The 23,087-nt window shown below is 42.9% G+C and overlaps 1 protein-coding gene across 3 annotated transcripts in view; it reads right to left on the reverse strand.

The window, feature by feature from the left end:
- Positions 1–23,087, reverse strand: part of NRXN3 (neurexin 3) — a gene marked incomplete at its 5' end in the record, with an annotated part of 932,122 nt that overhangs the window by 706,109 nt on the left and 202,926 nt on the right. For 2 of the 3 annotated variants that reach the window (XM_084263765.1, XM_084263766.1), the window contains one exon: positions 12,680–12,796. In XM_084263765.1, coding sequence (XP_084119891.1) covers positions 12,680–12,781 — 102 coding nt within the window. Of the gene's footprint in view, positions 1–12,679; positions 12,842–14,695; positions 14,741–19,788; positions 20,091–23,087 lie in introns of those variants that run through there. The other variant, XM_084263764.1, reaches the window with a different exon arrangement.

Genomic DNA, 23,087 nt, shown 5'->3' on the forward strand with positions numbered 1-23,087 from the left:
GTTTTTGCTGCCCATGAGGGAATCTTCCCAGAGGCACAAGAACACAAGACTGCAAAAAAGTTTGTCATCACAGCCTGGTCCAGATTGCTCCAGTGGTTTGTCCAATCCAGCTGCAAACAAGAACACAACTGTGCTGCCCTTCCAGCATCTCACAGCAAGGTTTTAGTCACCTCAAATGTTCTGAATTCCATTACCAGATCTCTGCTGACAAAAAAACCTCAGAAAGCATCAGCATAGTTCTCTTCACATCTGTTTAGGGCTTGAAACCTACTGGAGTACTTCAGAGCCAAAACCAAACTGGAAAACGAACACTGGAAGGCAGCTGAGAAGCAGGATCAGAAATGGGATGGACCTGATCAGCCTTCTAAAGATCACTGGCTTCATTCCCTGTTGCTGCTACTGCCTGATGATGGCAAATGCATGCAAAAGCAGATTGTCTGCCCACCTCCTGCCCCAATCAAGGGAACATCTTGCCTCTGGCTGGCATATGACTGCATTCAGCTGCAGTCAAAGAGGGGAATCTCAAGGACAACCACCACAGCCAGGATGTTCTGCCAAGGTTGTTGTTCCTAGCTGAGGAAATAGTGCTCTCCATTTTTCTCAGCTAGAAAGAGGGAGAGAATATATATTCCCCCCTCTACACACACACACACACACATTATCCTAAAGCCAGCAGGTGCCAGCAATCCAAATAAACGTAGAGCAATTAACAGAATTAACACAGCTTTAAATAGCTTGGCTCACCAGATGCGGACTCCTAGCAGGGTTCTATAAAATGTAAAGTTATTACAGATAAAACCATTAATCATCTGTTCAGAGACTTGTTCTAGATGCAAAACCCATTCCACTTAAAATGGCTAATAATCAGAAAGAAAGGCACAGATTTAACAGGAATGATTATCCCATTCTCAAGCCCTATTTCTAAATGCCATTTTCATCTCTGCCATCACTCCCAAACCTCTTCTTCTTGCAAACAATGATACAGTAAGAAAGTTTTGCTGGCATCACTCAAAATTGCTTCTCAGGGTGCTAAAGTAGAGACACCACCTCTCAATCACTTCCACTCTGGCCAGAGGAGCTTGGTCACTTGCACACCATGCATCCCTGCTTTCCTGGATGCAGTTGTTACTGTTCTGGTCAGTTGTGTATAACCAGCCCCCTGCAGCTCACAGAGAACTGATACTCTCCTGTTAAGTGCTCAGATGCTAAGATTTGTGCTTAGGAAGAAGGAGCATGTGAGTTTTCCCCCTTCTGGTGATGTGAAGTCACCAGCAGCCACAGTACACAGAACAGCAATCCTCATCTCCCCTGAGACCTGTTAGACACCGTTCATCTCATCGACATTCATCTATGTGTAGATAGCTACCAGAAGCAGGGGGCTGACCCTAACTCATCCTTTGAGCTCTGATATTACCATTTCTAACACCTCTGCTTAAGGAATTGTAGGTTTGAACCATATAAAGCCTTGTAATAAGCCATTCACAGCTTCAATTACATCTTTCCATATATTATTCCCACTGAATTGCTTAGCAATCTAGATACATCCATTGTTAATTCTGAACTAAAGGAATTCCACCTGTGCAGCTTGAAGGAAGGAGGGGAAGGGAAGAAAACAATCCCAAAGCACAATCATTCAACACAACAGACAACATCAACAGGAGCAGACCAAAGCCAGAGAGCAGCAATGCCAAAGAATTTCAGCAGAAAGAAAGTCAGAGACAAGACAAAACCTGCCTGTATCATACTGAGCCCACTGCCTTTTCCACACAGTTCAACTAACAAAATGCTGCCCATTAGTTGCCTGCCTCCTCCTGTCCTCCTCACACTTGACAGCTAGCTGGCTCACTGCTACAGGGGAATGGTGGACCTGGGAGGAGTCGTCCAGCCCATCTGCTCAACATTCAAACCCCATCATCCTTTCTTGCCTCCCTTGTTGGCAGCTGCATCAGAGTGGCTTTCTATGGTGCATGGCAGCAGCTCAGTCCTTCCCCACTGCTTACAAAAGGTACACACACACGTGTGTGTATCACAGCAATAGTCTCAGCCTTCAGGGTCAGGTAAGGAGATTTATCTAGAGACTGCCACTCCCAAAGAGATGACACCTGTCAAGCAGGAAATAAGCTACTACAGCCAAGGAAAGCCCTCTAATTAAAGCTCTAAAAATCTAGATCCAGCCCTTGCACACCATGATTGAATGACCACAACCTACCTGAAAGCACAGCTAGAGTATTGTATTTACTCCTGTGCACCTCTGAATATGAAAACTGCAATAAAATTAAGACTAACAGGAGAAAAATAATTACTGAGAAAGCTAAGGACTCACAAATAGTCCCAAAGTCAGACAGAAACAGGGTTAAATTGGAAGAAATTCTAGCCTCAAACAAGGTGGTGCCTGTTCCTGCTGGTAAAAGTAGCAGATATTTTCAAATTGGTTTAGTTAAATGAAAGTCATAGAATGGTTTTGGTTGGAAAAGACCTTCAAGATCATTGAGTCCAACCATCTATCCAGCCCTACTAGGTCCAACACTAGACCATATCACCAAGTACAACACTTATTCTTCTTTTAAACACCTCCAGGGATGGTGACTCAACCACTTCCCTGGGCAGCCTGTTCCAAACAGAATCAATCATAAAATCATAGAATGGTTTAGGTTGGAAAAGACCTTTAATAAATAAAGTGTGTTGAGGGACACAGCTACACAGGGAGCAGAGACTAAGTCTTGAGCTTGGAGCAGGTATTCAAACACAGACAGAAAGGTGCACCTGTCATCACTGCTACAGCTACATCAAGAGTCAGAGGACACATCACAACACTGGAGAATAGGATAAGCTCTGTATGAGCCACATTATTAACTCTCTGTCTGCCAAGCTTTCAGATCCTACCTGGCACAGAAGTAAGTATATTCTTTACCTTTCTTTACCTTCCTTGGTGATAAGCATCCCACTCACTCCTAGGCTGAAAGTACCTGTTTTACTCACATGTACATAAACAGCACAGTTTTGCAACTTTTCTCTCTCCTATAATTCTATTAAGATTAGCATACATCAGGTCCTGACTCTACAAAACTACTCATGCCTACATTTTTATCTGCCAGTGCAAGATGGCTCTTTAGCAAATTCTTTAATAAGCAGCAAGAAATGGAAGCATATTTTGTACTTCTTCTCAGAATTTACCCAAGCCATGAGTTCACTAAGCTCAGTGAACTACAAAGCCAAGCAAAGCAAAAGAAAGTTATTTACTTCCATCACACACTGAGAACATCAAGCTTTGGACAGCCAAAGTTAAGATCACAACATATATTAGGAGGGGAGCACACCTGGCTAACAGAATATGAAAAAGCCCAAAACCTTTGCCACAGTGTGTATCTCCCTGAGTACCACCACTGCTCTGCTGATGACTTTGGACTCAGCTGTGTTTGTCCATCAGTGGTCCATATCCTGCATTCATTTGCTCATTCTTGAATGGAGATTAATTGGAGATTATCTACAAGGACCATTGCTTTAATATTTCCATACTTTAGGGCTTTGGGTTAACTTTATTACATGCCCAAAGCACAGGCTATATTGCTCCTATCCCTATTATATTTTCTGAATTTGCCTGTATGAATGCAGTTCTACACCTGTAAACCCTCTAATTTTCTTAACAAGAGCACATGGCACATGCCTTGCAGGTACAGAAGCTCAGCAGGAGTCGAGCTCATTACAAAGGAGAGAACAGCCTGCTGATGGTCCTGCCACAAAGCAAGCACACAGGGCCACAGCACCAAGACTTAGGTCGTTGTGGAGGGCTCAGTCATGGTTCAGTGGGGTGCTCTGTTACTGGTGCAACACATCAGCCTGCTGGCTGCAGTCAGTGGTGACACCAGCCTCTGCTGCTGGCTTCCTCCCTAGGTACCTATTCTAGTGGCAGCTGGAGAGAGTTAGACTGGGTTAAACCACACTTTCCTCTAGCTCTGTGGATTCTCTAACTTATGAGCATGATGGCAGTACGTATTTCAGACAGCCCTAAGAAGATGCCTCTTGCACATCCTGCAGAGGAAGTGTCAGTATCTGAATTTGCTCACTAATGCTTGCTTTAAAATGTATGCTCAATCTAGATATATACCATATTAATCAGACAATAGCCATTAATTACTTTTGTAAACTTTCCAAGAGCGTAGTAACTTTAGGAGCTCAATGCCACTGAACTTTTGATATGTGAATTGTTCTTTAAATTAATCCCCCAGCAAAATGTGTGCACTGGGGCTGACCTAAAACACCTGCAAGCTGCAGTCTGCCTACTGATAAGAGTTCCAGAGAACAAAATACTGTATTGTAACAAATATGATCTTAACTAGAACCTCCATCTGTTTGATTTGTAGACAGAGCTATGGAAAAAAACCCAAACCATTTTGTACTTCTATAGGCAAAAAAATTCATGAGCCTAGCAATCATTTCAGTACACAAGTGATAAAATTAAAGCCTATATTGCTCCTATCCCTATTATATTTTCTGAATTTGCTTGTATGAATGCAGTTCTACACCTGTAAACCCTCAACCAGTCAGATCAAACTTCAGCTCCTTGTCTTTGGATCTCCACACGTTTTATTAACATGGGGGTTTTTTTAAAGAAAAAAAAAAGTAAATCTATCAATTCATTTCCACACTCAAAGACCTAAGGACTAATTTCATGAGTTCAAATTGTTTTCCTACTTACAGGAATGCTTTCCATGGATATATGGGCAGACCATGAGTAAACTTTCTAGCAGCATGACAGAAGTACGTTACTCTTCCACTTTCTATGTGGACAGGAACATTTTGTGAAAGAGATTAATCAATAATTGAGGTTATCTGAATTTATTTAGCAACAAAACCTCATCCAATACCACTCTGCCAGCCACACTCCTGCTATGGATGCAAATAAGCCAGGCTGACAAAGCTCTTTTCTACGTCATGCATGAGACAAGGGGATAATGCCAGCAGAAACCTTTCTTCTATAGGGTAGGCAAGGGCTAAGCTATGCAAGAAAGAGACTTTGAGCAGCTCCCTAGCTAAAGCAAAGCTGCAGCACTGGCTCCACACTAATACACCTGGCAAGACAACTGATTTTCATTGCTGTGGGCCAGGTCTTTAATCCTTCCTAAAAATTAAGAGCATGACAAAGTGAAACATTAACCTCTGCCAACATGCAGAGTGACATGTACTTCATTAAAGAGTCTCCCTCATATCAGTAAACGTTTTAAGTTTTGACTGGAACCATAACTGCAAGAACATTTCCCTACCTGGTCAGACATGGAAGGAAATCTCCTAAAATAACTGCACTTATGATGCAATTCCTAATATCTTGGACTGAAATACAAGAGGAACAGCACAAAGCAGCAGAGAAACACCCATCAGACCTGGAGCGTGTTAAAAATGAGCTGCAACCCCAACTGTCTGTCCTGTGAGATCCTTGTCATTCACAGGAACCACAATCTAGAAGAACATTAGACACTACACAAACACACTCCAAAAATCAAAGACATGCATTTGTCATGTCAAACTGACTAGGAAATTCTGATAAGAGTTTTTCCCAGGGAGTTGTTCTGTCTGGGATATTCTACTTTGTGCTTAGGAAGTGGGAAAAGTTAAGGGAATTCATGCAGAAGGGCATTAAATAGGAACAAGCTCAGAGACTACAAGGACTGGAAGGTAGTTTACTCCTTGATGTCTAAACCCCTTCATATGTATTAATTGTAAAACAATGACATTGTCTGATTGTACCACAGGACACTTTCCTGTCTACATGCTCTCTGTCTGCACCACAAAAGGTCACCTCTGACCCTTCCTCTCCCATGGTTCATAAACACTGCATAGACACCTACATCCTTTCTTTGCTCACAGTATGGGTGTGACCTTTCCATGTTGGAATGACTGCCTTTGGTTCACAGAACAAACTTTCCTCTTTTCTCCCATCCTTGCTAAGTGATTCCATAAAAAAAAAGCCACCAGCAAAATCAAGTGAATCAGGGGCCTTCTCCTGAGTGGCTGACGTTCATCACTCCGCTAAACCTTAGTCATGGGACCGTGAACCACAGAAGACTGACTTATGCCTAGTTTGACCTAAGTGGTATTATACATTTTTCCCCTAGCAGTACTGAGTACTAGCTCCTCTAGTTCCTGAGAAAAGAGGCTGGTGTGATCCATTCTTTTATGGTCACAGGATTGTGTGCACATGCAAACACACAGGCAAGTGAAACACAAGAGGCACAATGCCACTTCTTCCTGGCAGCACAGCAAGAGCCTGGCAGGGCAACAAAAGTTCCTCTAGTAAGATAAAATAATTTGTTTAAAAGAAAAATCATCCTCACTTTTCAGTGCTGTCAAAAAGCCCAGAGATAGATGGACAAGGTGCTTTAGCTTTCAGATGCTCAGTCCTGAAAGCCTTGTGCTCACCTTGGCTTCATGTGTGCCAGATTCACAAGTACCTGAAAGCACAAGGTATTCTTGACAGTGTACCACAGAGTCTCACAGGATTCATGCCCAAGCACCCAACATGTGTTGACAGCCAGCAGGCAGCCTGGGAAATGTTCTACTGCTGAAATAAACAACCATCTACCTCTTCTGTCTCTGGGCTAATACAGAAATACCAAATGCAAACTAGCCCAGGAATTAAGCTTATAATCAGTACTTGATGAGAAAACACAGTCATCGTTCCCTCCCTGCCCACTGGTCCCTTCAGGATTGTCTCAGCATCTTCCCTTACATCACATTTCTCTCTGTTTCCAAGTGTCTCCATTTCCACCTCCAAATTAAATCTTTCCATAAATATGTTTTTTTTTCTTATTCCCTACATGAATTTCAGCAGGAACTTCTCAAACTGTTGGCCATCTCCCCTGTGGTCTCTCCCAAGCTACTGTGTCGTTATGCTTCTGCAAGGGCACTCCAAAATATGCTCTGCAGATGGACTGAGGAAATGCACAGACATCCTCAGCTCTCAATACACACAGCCAAGAGCTACAGCTACCACAGCAGCAGTAATGCAATTGGAAATTTAAGAATGAGGAACAACCAAAAACTTTACAGGCCTCAGGAGTTGCAAGTTTGGGTATCAGGGTCATCATCATCAGGGCTATTTGGGAACCTCTGGCAGAAATAGTAATGGGAGACCAAGATTAAGAACAAGACATTTTGAGGAGAGGAATCATACTCAGCCTTTGGTCATGCTTTGTTTGCTTCCATGCCATACCACTAGCCCCTCCCTTTCTATTTCAGACTTTAAGTTCACCAACTAACACAGATCAGAAGCAGACTGGTCCAAAGACAATACAGCAGTTGGAGTAGCACTGTGGGACCAACATCTGTGGGCAGCTTATGTCATTCATGTAGTAACTTGCTCCCCTGTAGCACATCAGTGACATTCCTCACACTGCTGCTTCCTGACTCACCATCTTCTCTTAAGCATTCCTGGGGCTTTGTGAAATCACTGCTCTGGAAGGGGATCTTGGGCACCCAAATGCTTTTGGGCTATCTGGTCTCCCTTTGGGGTGGGGGGGGACTCATAAGACTGCAACTTCCCCCATCTGTCTCCTTCACACTTGGGCTGTTTTTCTCTGCCTCCTTGTTTTAGGAGGCTGAAGGTGCATCCTCCTCCCCAGTGTGCCACTCCAACCAGAAAAACTGATCCCCAACCAGAAATCACATCATCATTACACATGCAAATAGGCCTGAAAAAGACCTGGCTTACAGCTAGCAGCTGAGATGTACATACAGCAACTGGGCACACTTGTGAAGCATTTGGAAATCTGGCTCCTAGCAGTTAAATTGCAGACAGAAATGATCTAAGCTCTCACAGCTCTCTCCCATCACGGCCAGATGGTGCCTGACCCCTGCAATCATTTCTGCCATATTCCATCCATATGCAAACCTCACTGCTTCCATCAAGCTGTTAGTACCAATCAACACTGAGATTTTAATAAAGCATTGATAGAAAAATGTGAAGATTTCATAAATCCTCTCATGCACATCCATTCTCTAAGGACCACCTTAGGCTCTTCTAAAGCACCTCCATCTGTACCATCTAAGCACTGCTCCAAGTAAATCAAATCTGAATGGCTGGCTCCCTAACGGAGCCCAGGAAATGTCCCAATTCTCATCCTTCCCTAGTGATCAAAGACTGAAATCCACTTTTCCCTCTCCTGGCCTACACAGTTAAATTTCCCACCCACTCTCCATCTCCATCACTGCTTACCAGAACCTTATCTCTGAGATTCTCCAGTAGATGCAAACCATAGCTGCTTCTCATTAGCCTTCTTGTCCAATCTCCTTCTTGCCATATGGGTGTCTCTAAAAGCTGTTAACAGATCCTTTTCACCATCAGACAGTGCTTATCCTTTAGTTTATCCATTCACTGACTCTTAAAGCACTGCCTCTCCTTCCCTGACACCCATTGAAAACATCTCTGCTCACTTGTCTCAGATGTGCTTCTGTCCATCCTCTTACCCATCTCGATATCTGCTTTCCTCCATGACAGGCAATACATCAGCTTCCCCCCAGAGTTCCTCCAGAAAAAGTTAGCTGAAGGCTGAAGGTCCAGAAAGCCTCAGATTTTTGTCATGCCCATGTCTGATGACTGTGTACTGCCCTATTTGCATATATTGCCTTTTAAAATTTTCATGGTACAAATTCTGTCTATTTTCCAGTCTTGCTCCCTCATTCCAGTGTCAGGTATCCTGCAACACTGTCAGGATGGCAATGGAGCAATGTGCAACAAACAGTGCTACAAGACACTGTGAAACCTTTAATTCTGATCAAAACAGAGAGAAAAACCCAGCCTCAACTACACATTCAGCACTTGGATTTATGGTTTTGGTATATTACTGCTAGCAACTTAGTGGAATCTCTTCAATCAGAACCTGTAGCCACAAGAAGAGGCAGAACAATCTGTTTGGTGGTGAAAGGAGGAAACATTAGCTCAGAAAATTCAAAAGTATGATTGCCTTCACCACATCTTACTTAGATACTGCAGCAGAGAAGCCCCAAGACCCTTAGTTCTTTGGCAGGAGCACCCTCTTTCATGCTGCAGGTCCTCCTAGTCAAGGCCCATACTCTGACCACATGGAATGTCTACCCTGCCAGAGCCATCCCTCCTCATACCACCAAGAGCAGCTGGGGGAAGTCCTTCCCAGCTGCAAAGTGGCAGAGAGGGTCACCAGGCGCCCTGCACCACTGCACTTCAGCACCTGCATTTAATCCCAGAGGAAGTGGGAAGGCAATGCTCCACTCAAGGAGCTCTCAAGCTCCCACTTGAGCAGTTTGGCTGCTGTATTGTGAGGCTGACACATACCAGATGAAATAAAAGAGATTACAAGGGAAGTGCTGAAAGCTTCACCCCAAAGCCTCGATCAATCTTTTTGCCTTCCTAGGAAAAAGGGAGACATCTCTAGAGGAAGTCTTCAACAAATGCAGAGGAGTAGGATTGGGCCTTTCTGCTTGAACACCTTCAAGGGATCAGGACAGGGTTTGGCAGGATGTTCTTCCCCACTGCAAACAGCACTGCAAGCAACTTGAGAAGTGCTGTGTCTCTGGGAACAAGTGATTACACAGCTAGGACTTTGGAAGGAATAAAAGAGCATTGCTCTATCAGAAAGCATAAGCCAGAAGGAATTTGCTATTATGGTCTATCCTACTCCTTTGTCTTATGTTCCAAGCTTAGAATATTTGTGTTTCTTAAAAGAGTATTTGTCTGGTCCTGGCTGATGACTGATTAAGCATCCTTCTTGACCACAGAGGGGAAAAAAGAAAGAAAGAAATTAAAACCTAACCTATAGGGACTGATTTATAAGATACACTGCTGAGCTATGCGAAGAGCAAGTCAAGTTCCCTGAAGCCAGTTCTGGAACCAGAAACATTCTAGATACCCAGCACTGCACTTCACCCAGTCCTGCCACTTCAGGGGCTGAAACTGGCTGCCCCAAGGGTCAGGCTGGTCCCCACAGGCACTGTGGCTTTCTTGAGCCAGCTCTGGTTTCTTTCATACCACCCTGTACAGATATAACCCTGCCATTTCAGATGTAAACAAAAAGCAGACACTCAGAACGGTCCCCTAACTGCAGGTGGATCTCACATTGATGCCACTACCTTTGCCAGCAATGTTTTCATCCTCTGCAAGGGAAAGGAAACCAACCCCAGGAGGAATTTCACAAGGCAAACTTCTCTCTGCTCAACTCATCCAAAGCTCCACTTAACCAAGCCACTGCTTGCTTTGATGTCTGTGTGTAGCCCACTACAGAGGCAATGAAAACCCTTCCCAGCCTATCCAGGCTGTTCTGATCAGACTCTGCTCCATGCAGGTATTGGTGTTACAGAAAGACTTCTGGATTTTCTCATCTAAGGCTACTCCTTCTCCATTAACCACAGTTCCCTGTCATCTCCACTTGCCAAAACCAGAACTGAAGAGAGGCAGAACGTTCAGTATCCTCATGCTTCCTAGTGATACCTGTGGTAACTCCTCCCATGGCCTAGAGGGTCCAGAGAAAAGACAGAACAGACACACAAAGTGTGAACTAGCAAGATGGCTCTCCTTTTGGCATATCACCCTTCTCCATGCATCCCATTTCCAGGTGCCTCCCCTGACAACACTGCACCACACTCCTGCTTAGTGAATAATGCATACTGGATTTGTCCTCAGACACCAGGATAGGCACATTTTGGGAATATTTTCACAGCAGCCCCAAGTATTGCTGGGTCACTACTAAGAGCAGGTTGCTATTCAGCAGAGTATTGCTCAAACCCAGCCAGCACCAGCCTGTCTCTTAAGTCGAGACAGCTGCTCGTACACATCTCCTGTCACTGCCTAGTCAAGTGAAGATTACAAAGCACATTCTGATTAGCTGTTTTCTTCCTCTTCCTCTCATCCTTAAGTGGTTGCTTGGGTTTTTCTCCTCACAGAGCATTACGAGCCTGGGACGTCTGTGTAAGCGGCTCTTCACACATTGTGCAAGCTAATAGAATACAAACGATTATATAAATAATACAGCTGCTGAAGATTTTCTTGTCACTGCTTTCTCTGCTCCATTGGCTTGACTTAAAGCACACATAAAAATGGCCTCTGCTAAGTGTTATGTTCATAGCATCCATAAATAAAATTAAGATCCTGATTTAAAGAGACACTAAGAAGCTGTGTCTCCTCTTGATTTCAATCACACTGGGATGCTCAGTGCCTATGAAAATCAGGCCCAAGGCTCTATAGATGAAAACAGAAGGATCTGATCTCTGCACGACAGTTTATATTCAGCAGAGCAGTTTCATTTCCTATGCAAGATGCTCACGTGCTCGTTTCCAGAATATGTGCATCCCCTTAACTAATCCAGAGGTCAGGCAGGGGAGCAGCTCCAGAGTGTGACAGCCATCGCTTGCATCACAGGACTGGCACATAACAGGCAACCCCTGCCACCCTGAGTGGAGCATCAGTAGGATGGTAACCTGTCAGGCAGTTACAGCCACAGTACAGCATCCAGCTCAGCATCGCTGTTTCCATGACTCCTGTATGAAAACTCTGCTCCACCTTCCTCCTGATAGGAAATGTCCTTGCAAAGAGGATGTTATGACAAGCCTTCAGGCTGCAAATAAAATCAGACCCACCCAGCCACACCCTGTGAAAAACGGTATTAGCACAGAATCAGAACATTAGGGAGAAAACTCTAACAACAAGTTCTTATTCCAGGCTTACTAGGAACAATGAGAGAAAACCTAAGCTTGTTTTTCAGTAAGCTTCCTACAACACACTGGAGGTGTCAACAACAGCATCACCATTAATCACAGCTATCACCACAAATCCTATTAGAAGGGATAGGAAAGCAGGCAAAAGCTGACTGTAGGGCACAACACTCCAACAACAGCTGCACCAGGTTTCAGGTTTGGACTGAGGCCTCATCTTCCCCTTACCCCCCAACTTTTGTCCCCAGTGAGCACTACTCCAGTTCCTGCTGCTAGCCAGGCAGTCCAATCTCTGTCACCCATGGGTGGATATTCTCAAAGTTGTGGGTTAACTACACGACAAGGGCTGCCAAGCCAGTATGAGACAACAGGGTTTTGCAAGCCAGCTAGCTATTCCTCACCAGAGCAGCAACTCTGCTGCATGGACTTGCCAACACAGTGCACTTCAAGGGCACACACCACATTATTGCCCTGTCTCCACTACACCCTCATGCTGCATTCTCCTCACATGGCTTACACACATATTTTATGCTCTTTTCAACCTCCATTTTCTCAGTTTATTCTAACTCTTCTTGCTGGAAAATTAACAACTTAACTATACACCCAAGTAAAATCCAAAACCTTAAAAAATATCCTAAATAAGCTTCTGATTATAATTTTTTTCACCCAAAATGCTGCTTAGTAATCAAAGGCCATTTATCTATTTTAATGGTTATTGCCCCAGTGCCTAGAAGATTGCAATGCTTTCTTCTGAATGGTCAACAGTTAAAAGAAGACACCTCTCCCACTACCACAGGTATTTTTTCTGTAATCCAAACACTAGAAGTCTGATTCTGAATATAAGCTCATGAGTTTTTCAGCTGATGCCTCCTGTCCAGCTGAATGACAAGCTTATCCTTATAGAGCTGTTGCACCATCAGCGTAAAATACGTAATGAAAGGCAGGAAATAGCAATGACTTTGAGAAATCAAGAGCAGAGAAACCATTAATTTGAAACAGTTACCTCTTTGAGGCAGCCCATGAAGTTGTTGCTCACTGGAGAGCCAGGTAAATCAGCAGTACTGGGGCTCCCTCCTACATAGAAGAAGTCATCTGAGCCCAGCATGGTGTAGTCCTCCTGCGTGTAGCCCGTGGTGGTAAGGATGCCATCCACAGAGATTGTCACCTGTTTGAGGGACACAACAGACAAAGAAAATCCCAGCAATGACCTTATAATCCTGAAAAGAACAAGTTAGCTCCCCTATTATTTTTATGTCAGTTTTATTAAGGATTTTGTTGAGAATTGGGATGTACTTTTTTTTTTTTAGTTCAGCCAAGCTCCATTTTCTGGTCTGCTTCACCCACAATGGAAATGCTCCAGCATCTGCTTCTCCCCTTTCTGGTGTGTCAGCACTGCCATGCTGACCCTGCAGTCTACCCATCAAGATGCTTTCCATCTACTCAGGCCAGAAAATGGAACCGTCCTTGAAAGAGATTTCTCATATTAGCTGGTTTTATGATTAATTAGTATTTATTTTAATGATTACAGTTAGTTATGGCTGTTAGTAAAAAACAAAAAAAAACAAACACTAATGAAGACGAGGTTGGTATTTTTTATTTTTTAATGTTTCTTTTGCTCACAGCACACTGAGGATCATGCATTCAGGGTGGGGAGGGAGGGATCTCACTTTCAATACATTATGGATGTGCATGCCATGTACCTAGAGAGAGACACACACCCACCACCCACAAAAAAATAAAAGACCCAAAAAAACCCAAACCATATTACATACTAGCTCATAACCAAAATATAAGTAGAAAATAAAGGAAAATAAAGCAAAGAAAAATAAATCAACCACACAGCAACAACTGTGAGAGAAGCAGAGGTGAGAAAGAAAGAAAACACAAGGCGTGCACACACTGCACTTTGACATGTCATGCCAATAGACCTGGAGGCCAGAAAGATAACAGAGGGGAAGAAAATAGGCAAAAAAAAAAAGTAAGGGAGACTGAGAAAGAGCGAAAACTATTTCACATTGGCATGCAATCAAAAATAAAAATACCAAACAAACACAGAATTTAAAAAAAAATGAACTCAAAACCAAATAGAAATGTCCCCAAAACCTCTAACCCCAAACACATGGAGGGTGAAGGGGAATGGAAGGAGAGGGAGGGAAGGGAGCAAGTGAATTTGATGTGTTTTGCTCAGATGTTGTTAGTGGTTTAAAAGGAAGATGGAGGAAAATAGATCGAGGCCAGGAGGAGACGGGCGAGTCACCAGACGTGGACATGCCATGCAGAGTGTGTACTGAAACAAACAACCGGCTGAGCTCCTGTCGGCCACGGCAGGTAGAGGTCAGAGAGAGAGAGAAAGTGAGAGAGAGAGAGGGAGGAGGAGGAGGAGGAGGAGAGAAAGAGGAGGGAGGGAAGTGGGGGAAAATCAGGAGAAAGAGGACAACTGCGGCCAGTTTTCCTCTAATAGCCGTTGCCACAACAAAAGGATGAGAGAAAAAGAGAGCCTTCACCACCATGGACTAGAGGCCCTGCAATGGTTCTTATCTAGAAACCTTCAGAGTTTAAAAAAAAAACCAAAAAAAAACCAAACAAAAAACCAAAAGGGATTAAAAAAGTGAAAAACCAAAGCAAAACAGAGCAAGCTGAACTCAAAAGCAAGAGACAAAAAACCCCAACAATTTATCACTGGAATGGAAAAGAAGAACTAGAGAGGGAGGTGAAGAAACCAAGGAAAGAAATGTCCAAAGCCCATTTCCAGAAGAGTTGTGTTAGTTGCTTTTTATTGCTCATTTTTCCATTAAGAAAGAAGAAGAAAGGAAAAAAAAAAAAAAGAAAAAAAAAGAGGGGGAAAAAAAAAAGAGGGGGAGAAAAAAAAGAGGGGGAGAAAAAAAGTGTGTTTTCAATGAAATCCAAATAAAGGAAGAAGTAAGTCTAAAGGAGGGGGGGAAAAAGAGAGGGGAGGGGCAGGAAAAGGCAGGTAACACACGGCAAACCCAAAAAAAGAGACAATAAGAATGATATCTACCAGACAATGTAGTTTGTTTACCATAGCGTGTCCAATGCCTGAGTGCTTTGCGGAAAAGGGGGAAGAAAGGAAATTAAAAAATCGTGAACAGAACGATTGTTAATTAAAATAACTGAAAGCAAAGATGAGTCGTTAGGGTGTTAGTACATTAGTTGGTTAGTAAAAATGACACATTGCATGAATGGTCTAGTGTTAGTCTTTCAAAAAAAGGCGTGGGGTCACCTGAGACACACAAAGTGAGAAAGAGGACAATATGACCAGGAGTCTATGGGGAAACCATGCCATCTAGACTGTAAAGAAGGGTACTGCCTAGTCTTCCCACCCTGTAATTAGTCATTAACTTCAACCCTCACACACATTATCCAGGACTGACACAAAGTTAAAACAGTGCAATACTTACTCTTCAAATGCCCATCAAAGTGCTTCCCTCAAATGAGAACCTTACCCTCGGAGATGTACAGGCACAGTACACCATCCACCCCTTCAGCACAAACCCAACCACGACTCCCTTCTTCCACCCACCACCACCCACCTACATTCCCCACTCCTCTTCCAAGCCTCACTATCCTGAGGTATTGCAGAGTATCACAAGGAGGCCAATATTTCCTCTGGCTGGAGGATGCAGATGAAGATGAGTCCAAGACTCTGAGTCTTCCTTCCAAGTTTCCCAATCTGGAGGTTTCTTTACAGCAGGAGAGTTTGGAACTTTCAGGAGGAGCACCCAAAAACACCTGTGTTTGGTGTTTGCCTGTTGCACACTTCTGTCATCCCAGAGCACAGGAATTGAACCTCTCCTACTGTAGGAACAAATGTGTTGAGGAATTGTACAGGAAGAATTGTGTCGCTTGTATCAAGGTTGAAGACAGAAGATTGACAAGATTTAGCATCTCCCCTCTTATAATGCATCAATATTACAGAGGAGCTAGGAGAATTCACCACTTGCTTCACTTATCTGAGTCTAGCAGAACTTTGCAGATGCTTTGTAAATCCCTCCCCAAGGCACGCAGATGCCAACTGTCTGAACCTGCACATTGTTTCTTGTGTGCTTTTCAGCAGCTGGGGAACTCAAGATCTTTACAGCAGATTTTTGTGTGGTGACTAGCTTCAGGTGCATCCTGTGGAGGCTCTAAGTCCTTCTTCCACTGTGACTGACGTTGGCAAGAACTGTCCTAAACTACACAAGCAAGATCCACGCTGCCTCGTGCAAAAACCGCCTGCACATTTCAGAGCTGTGCATCGACTAAGGAAACAAGTTTATGAAAACTTTGTGGCACTGAGCATAAAGTCTGAAGCCTATTTTATTTGTCTATGGCAATGAAATAATAATATTGTTCTGTACTTCAGTATAATGAGCACAAACTCCTGAATTCTTCATCAGGGAAGTCTTACTCACAGTGGTATGCGAGTAAATCCATCGGTACAAACAAGGGAGTCCCAAGTGTTGGAGGTGGAGGAGGGGGGCAGGAACCAGCATGCTAAAGATGAGACAGAGTGCCAACAGCAGACCTGAAGACAGTCATGGGAAGTCTGACCTTAAGTCTCCTCCACTCCTCCAACCAGATCACAATGCCCCAAACATGCTCTGCAAGCCCTGGTAAAATACAGCCATGATCCTATTTCTAGTGAAGTTTTCTCACAAGGCAGAAGGATGGTTTAGTTTTAACTGCAATAATAAGATAAATAAACAAGGAGATTTGTTTTGACATGAACAGTGACTACTCAAGGGAATATGTGTGTTCACATGGTTTGTCTCTAAGGAGATTAACTGCTGTGATAGTCATTCAATCTTAAAAAACAAAAAATAAAGTAGCATTTAGTACTCTCCTAGCCTAGCTACAAAACATGTAACAATTCCAAAAAGTACTGGGCAAAAGTCCAGTTATTTAAAGTTCTGCTGTATTTCTAGGAACAGCCAAAAAATTATGTAAACACTCCTCCCCCTTCTCACAACCCAAAAAATATCAGAGGAATCGACTGGATGGTATCCTATGGCTGCTGATAGCCCTTTATCTGGAATTGTTTTAGCTTTGGCTCATATTCTTGGAATTTCTAATTACTTTTTTAGGGTCGTTTTATAGAGAAATGTATTATCTCCTGTGCAATGTTTTCAACTAGTTACAAGAAGGCTATTAATCTCCTTATAAAATTTCAGTATTCCTGTGCAATGGTTGTTGTTGTTGAGGGGTTTTTTTGTGGGGGTTTGGAGTGGGATTTTTGAGGAAACATGTCAAGATTATTTTTCTTTTTAGGATATACAATATTATATTGGATGCAATAAGGGACAAGAAGTATGATTTTTAGAAATTATAAATAACCACTGTCCTTTATTACCTCTTCTACATGAAGGACTTCACAGGTTCATAGGCTGTTTGAAAAATAGTCAGCATTTTATAGATAGAGAAACAAGAGACATAAGCTGCTGGAAGCTGCTGTCAGAATGGAGAAAAACAAAATTCCTTCACCCTTTGCTTCATTGAGGAAAAAAAAATAAATAATAGTGACCATTCTTAGCTGTGTCCTGAAAAATGTCCATAGCAGGTATTAATTAGTTATTAGCCGGTTGGGTTTTCAAGATTTTCCAAACTTTTTACACTGAAGGTTGAAGGATTCTAAGACATCTTCATCCCTACTAATATCAGTTGAAAGTAAGAAAGCATGGGACCTGATAAAAAAGCTGCAGCATTCAAGGTTTCTCCTTACAGAAAACTGGCTGAATTTGCTCATAATTTTTGGATGACAACTTTCAGGACTAACAGGGTTGGTTCTCCTCAAGGCCTCATCAATTCTGATTTTTGGGCAGTTTTAGGTTCTGGGTCAACGTTTCAATTATGAGGCTGAACTTGATGAGAAGCTAAAATGGCATCTAGGGAAAAGGTAACTCAAAAAGATTCTAACCTGATTGATACTTATTGGTTCAACTCTACTCTGTCATGCCTACCTATAAATCAGATATGCTACTTATTTTTAATTTAAGACTAGACTTTTTTTGGAAAGAACACAAACATCTTATTTAAACATCCTCCCTCTTGCCCAGTCCAGTTGGACCTGTAAAGAATTCAGGATCACAATGAATCAATCAGCAGGATAAAAATTTTGTGGTACTGCTTAAGTAGAAAGCACCTCACCTGCTTTCTAATAATTTCCAAAGCACTGTCCTGGTCCAATCAAGGACCATTTAACCATGGACCAAGAAAAAAAATCACTAGCTGAAGGATTAGAAAAAGAGAGAGCTTCCCATCCACAGTTTTGTCTGTGATACTTCCTTATCTTCTGCTTCTTCAAGATCCCTGCATGAAGCAAGGATGGATGTTCCTTCAGGCACGTTTTACTCTTGAAAGCCAACAAAAAATAAAAGTATGATCCACTAAAATGACCAGTAAGCTGAACTCAGATATTCAGAGACCAGCATCCAAAACCATCTAGAATTTTAGAAAGCATCAGGTAAGGCTGTATATTCTGACCCTTCCAGACAGACACACCTCAACCATCTCCCTCCCCTAGACTGATGGAAACACATGAACGAAATAGGATCATTAAGACCCATCTGCTGCATAAGGAAGTAAATCTGCATCTGCATATAAACTATTGAAAAAAAGACTCATGTGGCCATATATAAGAACCCTACAGTCTCAGGAAATTTTGAGGACAGACTTTTCATCAAAGACCCATATGTCCTAGAATGTAGAAATACAAAGATTCACATGGGAAAGACAAATATCTTCAGCTTCAAACCCAAATACTTGGAAGACAGACATGAAATCCCCATACCAGGTAAATTATCTACTGACATCTACTAGTAGAAACTGTTTCTGATCCCTGAGGCTGATTACCCTGTACTCAGAGATATATTTTATCTTAGCTGCTGGAAAACGTTACTACAAAAGCTGTTTTCTCAGCAAATGACATTGTTTAAACTCAAAACTATTAAGGGCTGTGTTAATATTTACATTAAGGAGCAAACAAACAGCTCATATTGTTTTCACAAATTGATTTTAAAATCTTAGTTTACAAGCTATTCCTGCTGCCTCTACCAATCAGCAAGACACCAAACAGCTCCTATCACAGTTTAAAACTCATTTATCATGCAGCGGATGGGCCTTAGTGACTTGATATATTCACCAGCTTTCAGAGCAAGGTTATTTAATTTTATCTTATCTATTTATGTCTGAATTTATATTTTATGAGGAAGGCTTCAGGATTTTAAGACTAGCCTACTACCAAATACGTCACTTGATAGAGCTGTCTGCTTAGAAAAGCAGCATGTGTATGTGCAAAATTACAGTGGTAAAATCAGAAAGAAAACTCCCAAAGTGGAACTGTAGTGTGCTGGGTTGATGTGGGCTTGCTTGGCTTTTTTGATCCGTCCCCTTTTCAAGTCCTCACAGCCAACAGAAGAGTCTCATAAGCAGAGACACAAGAAATAAAGTAGAATCCCAATATAGAAAGAAGGGGGTTGAGGGGGGCAAATCAAAAAGAAGAAAGAAGAACAGAGAACCAAGACGACTCAGAAAGAATCCAGCCAATTAATTCCAAAGCTTTAAAGTCAAAATAATTACAAATGTACCCACCAGCCTGCATACCTGCACACTCACATGCACACACGAAAGAAAAGTAAAAGAAAACCAAAAGACTTCCAGAATTAGAATTATGACATCATGGCAATGATTAAACCAATTAAAAAAACTGAAATAAAAAGGAGAGATGTAGAGCATGGCTGCTGGAAAAAGACTCTTCACGGTAATTAAACGCAACAAGAATATTACTGATTAAATTGAATCGTAATTAAGAAAATAATAAAACAGGGAGAACAGAGAAAGAACAAAGGAAAAGTAAAGTTATGTCACAAGATATTATTAAATCAAACTGGAAAACAGAGGAAATTAATCAAGTGGAAATGAAGATATCACAACAGGGATAAATTCCCATCAACTACTGTGTTTTCACTGTCCTTTAGACACCAAGATCCAGACAAGGTGGAGAACCTCTAGCAATTCCATTGAGCATCCCCATTTCTCCATTACTCTCTTCCATCCGCCCATCCCAACTGAAAGAGAACGAAACCTTCCCCGGCGTTTCCCCCCCTTCACCATTACCTGACGCAGGTTGCGTGTCACCTTAACGTCATGCCACGCGTTGTCATTGAACTTGCCGTTGACCGGCTCCACAATGGCCTCGAAGGCCCCAGACCCAAGGTTAATGACCAGGGAGACGGCACCGTCCTTCAGGGCCAGGTTGACATAATCCGCTGACTTGCCGGTGTGCAGGATGAGCCCGTTGCGCTGCCACGTCTTGAAGGAAAGAGTGATCTCATCGCTGCTGCTCTGGATGGGGTTCTGCGACAGGTCATAGCAAAGGTATTCGGAGCCACGGAAGGTTGCCATGTTCTCATCTCGTGCTGGAAGAGAGGGAAACAACAGAACCACTTCAGCAGTGGGCCAGGAAGAGATTGAAGTTTGTCATGGAATTTCTAAGCGATCCCCCAGCGCTGTTAATGTTCTGTACAGCTATACATCATGGCCTGCTAACGGCTGCACAGCTCCTCTTGTAGTGTGGCTATCGAGAGAATTAATGGCAGGGTCCTCAGTACTGAAGAGTTTCAGTGCTGTGTTTGCTGTTGCACTGCAGCACCGTCAGCAGAGGGACCATTCAAAAGTCAGCAGTGGACTCCAGGAAGAGCACATTTAAAGACACTGCTACAAGCTGCTTCACATCTTTTTTGGGGAGAATGATGGGAAATTCTACTATTCACAACATGACCATCATGCACACGTTGTTCCAAAAGAAACCAACATTTCCCAGAGATTAGTAGATTAATCACTAATGTGGTCTGAATTTGTCTTACCCATCTGCCAGGCAATCTAAGACAGGCATCAGAATATAATCCTGACAGAGCAGCCCCTTCCTTTCAGCTGAGCTAGAGACCAAGCAGATGAGAGCCTCATGAAGTGTCTTATAGTTTCCTTCTCTGAGAGCATGAAACCAGCCCACATAAAACACTTTGCCCATAGATGTAAGCAATGATGCTGCTGGTAAACACATCTCAGAACTTTGTCTGTTTCATCACCTTACCCAGAAAATGGTACTAGACAAGCATTATCTTTTTCATCCAGCAAAAATAAACATAGGGGAATTATTCACAGCATGTGACATGAAGTATTTCCTCATTAAAAAAAAAAAGTCTCTTATGCATAGTAAAGAAAACCACTGAACTGATTTCTTAGCAACTGGAGGCAGCATTTGAGTGCCATAAAATCCTCCGTGTAGAGCTGGAAGTCTGCTTCCCAGTACCTGGGCTTCCACAGTAACTCAGGGAGAGCTCTGCTGCTGTGCTGCACCCACCTAACTGAAGCCAGCTGTGTACCCCAGGTTTGCCCAGTGGAAGAAATACGGGACAGCGATGGTAAACTCGCAGGAGGGCTGTCTGTAGCCCATTCTTACCACTGCCATCTGGGGAAAAATGGTATTTACAATGGAGTCTATACAGATCCCCACACCACTCTGTATTGTGGCACCTTTCTGACTCCCAGCTGTGAGAGCAAGCCTGAGCATGAATAGCTAGATGGTGCAAGTTCCCACTGCTTACAATCCACTGCACAAGGCAAGTGCTGGTGCTACTGCCCTTGACATTAATAGCATTTTTCTGCTTCATTTTGTCGCATTCAGTAATCCTAACACAGATTAGCCAGAATTTATTAGTACAAGACTGAAGGGAAGTACTTGTCATAGCCATTCTTGAAAAAAACCCGACATGGCAAAATCTGTGCTCTCACAGCATGAAATGGTGGTGACAAAACAGCAACAGCATTGCAACACAAACATAGATCATCCTCAAGTGATAGGTCTGCTTTAAGCAGAGACTTTTGCAGTCTTGATTGAGGGTATCACAGAATGATAACTCATTAAAAAATCTGGGTGCTTTGAAGGCAGCAGTAATATGTGTTTGTACTTATATAAGCAACCCCTGTGAGCAACGGAAGACAAATCACTCCATGAGGCAGTACAGGTTGGGAGGCAACTGGCTTAAAAGCTGCTGTACACAAAAAGACCCAAGGGCCTCTGTGGACAAGCTGAGCAGGAGTCAACAGTGCCTGCCCTTTCAGCAAAGGCCAGCCACATCCTGGCCAGTATTAGCAAGAATGCAGCCAGCAGGCCAAGGGAAGCAATTCTTCCCTGAATGGACACTTGTGAGATCACATCAGGAGTACTTTGTCCAGTATTGAGCTCCCCCGTATAAAAATGGCTTTGATGTACTGCAATGAGCCCAGCAAAGAGCTACCACAACACTCAAGGAGTAGGTGACATGCCTGAAGAGGCTGAGAGCTGGTTTTGTTCTGCCTCATGGAGCGAGAACTCAAGGAAAATCTTATTGCTCTCTACAATGACTTAATGGGCCACCATAGAGAAGATTGAGCCAAATTCTCCACAGAGGTCTGCAGAAGAAGGATGAGAGGCAACAGACATGGCTGGAATGCAAGAAAATCTCATTCTATATGAAAAAATGTTTTATCTTGAGGGTGGTCAAACCCTAGGAAAGGCCTAAGAGAGACTCTGAAATCTCCATCCTGAAAATACCAAAACACTTGATTCTGCACAGTCCTGAGCTACCTGCTTGAACTGGACCTGCTCTGAGCTGGTGGCTGGACTACACAGCCTCTGTAGGGCCCTCCCAAATTACTTGGTTTTGTGATGTTATTCAGAATAGGAGCGCATATCCTTGTGTCAGTGTCCAACCAGCCTGAGCACAGAGGGCTAGGTATTGATTGCAGTTCTGGAAGTCAGAGCCAAGCGCTTAACAGCCCTTTCCATGATAGTAATTCCTCTGCCTGGTCATTCCTGATCCATCAGAAAGGAACATGTCACAATCAAGTCAGACACATGCTCTATGTACCTGCAGGTAATTCCCATCAAATAGCTGGCATCTGAGGGCAGAAGTCAAACACATCATTACAACTAAGCATTTTTTCTTCGGCTGCAGATGGGCAAAACCCTGAATACACATCTGAGTCTTTAGGAGGGTGGGGGGGTTGATCGTTCACTGAGTAAAAGACATATTAATAGGGCTCATTTACACTTTCTCATCCACTTAGATGAAATCTCACTGGTCTACTCAGTAGAAAGTCAGCAATGAGTACATCAGAAATCTAAACAGTAATTTAACACAAACACTGCAGACTCATCAAAACAGAGTAGGGAAAAGTCAGAGAGATATTACACTTACTTCTACCACTGGTTTTAATATAAGGTGCTGTCAACCCACCTCTGTGTACAACTATGGCATCTGTCTGTTCCTTCCAGTCACCTGCTGTAGACCTTTGTTACAGACAGGATTCTGAATCTGACCCATCTTTGTACCTGTCCTGTTCTTGAACAAATATCACCTATTTCTGTTCCA

The sequence above is a fragment of the Gallinula chloropus genome, assembly GCF_964237585.1.
Source record: "Gallinula chloropus genome assembly, chromosome: 4".
Classification (NCBI taxonomy): Eukaryota; Metazoa; Chordata; class Aves; order Gruiformes; family Rallidae; genus Gallinula; species Gallinula chloropus.